This window comes from the organism of the source record quoted next, unplaced genomic scaffold (genome assembly GCF_019419815.1).
Source record: "Pyrus x bretschneideri cultivar Hongxiangsu unplaced genomic scaffold, Pyrus_bretschneideri_v1 Contig41, whole genome shotgun sequence".
Lineage (NCBI taxonomy): Eukaryota > Viridiplantae > Streptophyta > Magnoliopsida > Rosales > Rosaceae > Pyrus > Pyrus x bretschneideri.
In genome coordinates, this window is record NW_025999735.1 from 1,611,492 (window position 1) to 1,616,600 (window position 5,109).

The 5,109-nt window shown below is 38.3% G+C and overlaps 1 protein-coding gene across 1 annotated transcript; it reads right to left on the reverse strand.

Annotated features, from left to right (window-relative positions):
• Window positions 1-2,371: 2,371 nt before the first annotated feature.
• LOC103959443 (aspartic proteinase PCS1-like) lies at window positions 2,372-4,132 on the reverse strand. The gene has a single exon (XM_048566469.1). It carries the CDS (start codon window positions 4,063-4,065, stop codon window positions 2,638-2,640), a length of 1,428 nt encoding a protein of 475 aa, XP_048422426.1. The 5' UTR covers window positions 4,066-4,132; the 3' UTR covers window positions 2,372-2,637.
• Window positions 4,133-5,109: the final 977 nt, after the last annotated feature.

The following is a 5,109-nucleotide window of genomic DNA, read 5'->3' on the forward strand; positions in this document are numbered from 1 at the left end:
CCAGGGTAATGTTAGGAGATTAAAATTGGAGACAGTTTGAAAACTGAATAATATGTTACTAATATGAATGAATACGTTTATCAATGTAATTAATCAACCATGAATTTCTATGTCCTTTAGTTTCTATAATTTTGTCTATAAATTTAATTTTTCTAGCATTATCCTTAATCCCATGACTTGTTTATTTTGTTGGATGTTTACACAAACACAAACAAAACAAAGAAAGATGTTCACAGGCTCACACTGGTAAGAATCGATTACATAAAGCTTTAACATATGTAGATTATTTTTTTTTTCTCTTAGACCTATGTGGTAATGAAATACCGTTGGCCATTTTGCTAATTAAAGTATGTTTGAGTCGCATGAATGGAGTGGCGCATTTCTTCTTTTTTTTTTTTTTTTTTTTTAATGATCAAATGCAAAGCAACAAGTAGTATAGATTGCTTGGTGGTTAGTGCATTATTCTTCAACCCGTTGTGTTTTTGGTTTAAACTATTCTCCCTCTTCTCTCTCTTCAAGTATAAATTAAAGTAAAAACATCTCTTGTATTAACAACAAAAATGATCAAATGCAAGCATATAAAACGAAATAAAGCTTAAAATTTAGTGATATTTCTCTTTAAAGTATTGAAGAATGATTCGAATTTGAATCTGCATCTCCCATAAAGATTAAAACAAGAAAATTATTACTGGAATACAGCATAAAAATCACAGGAGAGATGTAATGAGTGAGATAACAGTTTACAAGGATATGGATAAGAAGTAGAACCATAAAGTAAGGGTTTAGTTTGGCCGAGTTTAGACCCCAATGTTCGATATTTTTTCTCTTTGTTGGATTAATTATTATAGGTCAAAAGGATGCATGTCCATGTTCAATGGAATTGATTAATTTTAGAAGAAAAAACAAACCAGATTCTTCAAAGTTTGAATTCATTTTATCAATCTTCATATCATATAACAACTACTCCCTTTATTGTCTATGAGTCGATGGGGACACATTTACCTGTTTTCCTTTCAAAATTATAGTACTGTCGTTTCACTAAATTAGAGAGTCTTAGAGTGTGAGGTGGCCAAAGTTATCATCTAACATTTGTTAGATGATCAAGTGACAAATAAATGCTAGCTCAAGTGACAAATAAATGCTAGCTCAAGTCATGTTATCCAATATCCTACTGAATAGGGTGTTGGGTTTCCACCCATCCATCCCAAGTTCAAAATTTCTCCTTCCATAAATTATTGTAATAGTTTCGATCTCTCCCCCTTCCCTTAACAATAATAATTTAACAAAATAACGAATACAAGTGAAGTAAATTAATTTGTTAAGCTCAAAACTAGGAGGTCAACAAAAACCAATATGGTCAAAAGAATTTAAGCGGCTCACTCCTAAAAATGGGCTCAGGATATAAAACTAATTATGAATAGAAGGATTTAAGTGGTTCACCCTTAAAAAGGGCTAGTGATCTGCTATATATTTGATGTAGATTACAAGATAACTTGAAATGATGTAAGTAATTTACAAGAGAACTTGAAACAATGTAATCTGATTTTCCTCTCATGGATCCGACTGCTTATAAGGGTACTCAACCTCTTTATATAGGCCTTGAGTGAGTCCCAAAGTCTTGGGTCCTTAATTCTCTCATTGTCCTATCATTTAATGGGCCGAACACATATATGGGACATATAAGCTATTCCTCCATTATCCACTTGACATAAGTGACATTTGCTCAGAGCTACTTGCATGATTCCCAGGACGACGCATATCGAGCGCACCCCTTGTTCAAGAGTGGTCGGAAAGCACTTAGCAGCTCTAGGCCTGAGAGTATTTACGTCCCTTCATGGACTTATTTTAACGTTGATGGCCAACACGTTGAACGAAGTTGACGTCAGGGTAGACCTACCCTTGGAGCTCCATGCTAAAAAGTTGTCAGGCTTGCCAACTATCAAGAATGGTCGGAAAGTACTTTTAAGTTTTTTGCTCGTCCTTCTTTGTTGGCAGACGGTCCAAAGCTAAGAGCGGCTATCTTCTTCGTTCTTGTGGTAGTTCTCTGTCTGCTTAGCTCCTTAGGCTAGCTTGTAAGCCAAATGTCTTGATCTTCTCATCCTTTAGTGAGTTTTCTTCAAGCCTATCTCCTTAGACCCAACAACAACTATATATTATTTTAATGAGTCTAAAAGAACCATATATTTTTTTTTGAACAAACGATATTAAAGAACATGCTTTAACATAATTAGAATTAAGTTAGGTCGAAAGTTTAATTCCAACCGAAGAAAAAAAAACCTGAAAAGGAGAGATGATTATTTTTACCAAATTAAGTGATTATATTATTGCACATCTTGTACATACATTGGTCTCAACACACACACACACACACAATACATTCAGTAAATACATACAGGAGACTTGGAACAGTCAAGACATTGATACTACTGACCACACACACACACATAATACATTCGGTAAATACATACAGGAGACTTGGAACAGTCAAGATATTGATACTACTAACTACTGCATTGCAAGTGGCAATATCATCTCTTCACTCGTTTAGATTCTTGTATTAGGTCATCATCATGAAAATGACATATTTGCCACCCTTGCATTAACTTGTACAGCCCCCACCAAATCATATATATATATTCATACTGATCTACTACAATCAGCCCTACCGAATCCAACTCTACGATTTGCCAGATCAAATTCAACCCATTGATTCCTCTGATGAAAATTTCCAATTATATTGCTGGAGGCACCAAGCATGTTGGACTGTCCGACTGCAACGCAACGGACTCCGCCCCCAACTTCGGCTAGAATTTGTTCTTTTGGCGTCACAATCTCCACACCTTTGGCAAACACAAATGCCATGTCTCCTATCAACCGCCCGATCTCTATGCTGTCACCATCAAAACACATGTCGGACACACCTGCATACACGTAACCCTTTTTTAACTTTGCTCCCGCCAGTCTCACAATCTCTTCCCTCACCTTACTATACGCTTCATCCACAAAATACGTGAACTCAGAACCCGAATCAATCATAGTCTGACCCGCCCCGCTGGCATCGGGTCGGAATATGGAGGGTTGAATTTTCAACATTTTCCCACCAATTCTTATCCCCACCATTACAACTGTATAGGCAAGGGGGTCCAAATTCGGCATGCGTTGACCTTGACCAAAGGTCAAGAGGTCAATGTATCGGAATCCCGCAGAATTCGGGTTGTGGCCCAAGTAGAAACTTCCGGTCGGCATATTGGACCCGGTTCGAGCCGGTCGGCTAGGTACGCAGTAGGAGAACTTGGTAACTTTTGCTTGGGAAGCGAAAGATAGCCTCCCAAGGTTCATACCCAGAATACCCTTGGTGTCACTGGTGTCCTTAGCACAACCAAGAATCAAGGGAGGGGTACTTACGGAACGAGAAAAGGTGAATTTTTCTCGGACGAGATTGCCCTCAGCGAGAGTACCATCGGCATAGAAGTAGGAATAGTGGCAGAGGCGGTTTTGGTCGCAAGAGGTTGGGAGGGTAAAATCGGGAACCCGGGGTTTGCAAATAGGGTGAGTGCAAGGCAAAACAGAGAAGGTGGAAGAGAGAGAAGGGTCAAAAGACGCTGTGGGAGGAGGAGGTGGCCGTGGTTTGGGGTTCTTGTTGTGGCACTGAATCCATGAGAGTTGGCTTCCGGTGTCCAAAACCATCTGTTGGGTCTGCGGCGGAGTTCCGATAGGGAGAGAAACAATCAGAGCCATTGAATACTTGAACGAAATCTTGTAGTTGTACGACGGAGTTTTTAGTGTAGCACCACCAGCCGATCTTCTGGACAGTGTAGGGTTTTGCTTGGAGTTTGAAACGAGAGAGGCATGAAATGTTTTGGACGTGTTTGGAGGAGAGAGAGAAAGTGGAGAAGTAGTGAGAGGGAAAGAGAGAGAAAAAGCACTAGTGTCGTTGTTGTTCAACTTGTTTTGGTGCTTGTTCTGATCATCTTTCGGGATGGAAATCGATTGAGAAGGAGAGAGGAGGAAGAAGATGAAGATCGTGAGAAGATTAAAGAACATGGTTTTGGAAGAGAGGTACATTATTACAAGCTAGCAAGCTAGGCTATTTAGTGATTGATTTACAAAAGCACACACAGAAAGAAGAGAGAAGAGGAGAGAAATGAAGGGGGTGGGTGGGTTTTTCAGTAGAGTGGGGTTGTGGAGGTGGGGTAGTATTTATACCATCGGAATTATGAGGGTAGAAGGAGGAAGAAAACTAAAGAAGAAAGTTAAGGAACAAACAAAGACAGGAGAAGCCAGAGGAAAAAAGAAAAGAGCAGAAGATAACGCGTTTTTGTTAAAAAGAGTAGCTAAGAGTAGGGATCATATATATGTGTGTGTGTGCATATCGAGGAGGATTTTGGAGATCATTCAATCATATCCGTTCATTGTATATTATGCGATAAAAAATTATTATAAATTTTTTATTTAAAATTGAATATAAACAGTACTTGACAAAAAATGATTGTACGATATAGAATGAACGGATGTGATTGGAAGATCCCCATAATCCTCACAAAAAGGATCCAACGAGGATCCTCTCTATATATATGGCTTCCACTGTTTGATATATAAAATTGCATGTGTGATGGGGGAAATTTTTCATTTTGCTTGGAACATTGATGGTATGCCACTTGTCATAATACAAGCAGAGAAAAATTTTATTTTTTAAGTTGTTAAATTTTTAACACAAGTATCTTATTATTTATATAATGATACGTAATGTATCACTTCGTGTTTGGGTTTAACTGAAAATTTATAGGGTGATGGGGCATGGGTGATGGTGAGTGGGGAAGGGTCGATATGCAAGTGTCTTGATGTCCACACATTTAAGTACTGCACATAAATTATGTACAGTAATTATGGCCTTTTTGTCTTGTTTTTATATGTATATTGGATGACAACGTTTGCCGGAAGACCCCAACGCATTCACGCACTAAATGTAAATGGCCGGTGGCCAAATTCTTGTGTGGAATAATTACCACGCGTTAGTGACTCTAGAGAAAAAGACACTCAGATTATAGTTTCACTTGGACCGATTGATATTAGAATGACTTAGCTAATGCTAATCGGCAGTATCGCTGA

Excerpts from the sequence above, each read along its gene's own strand:
- LOC103959443 (XM_048566469.1), bottom strand. The coding sequence starts at position 4,065 with ATGTACCTCTCTTCCAAAACCATGTTCTTTAATCTTCTCACGATCTTC.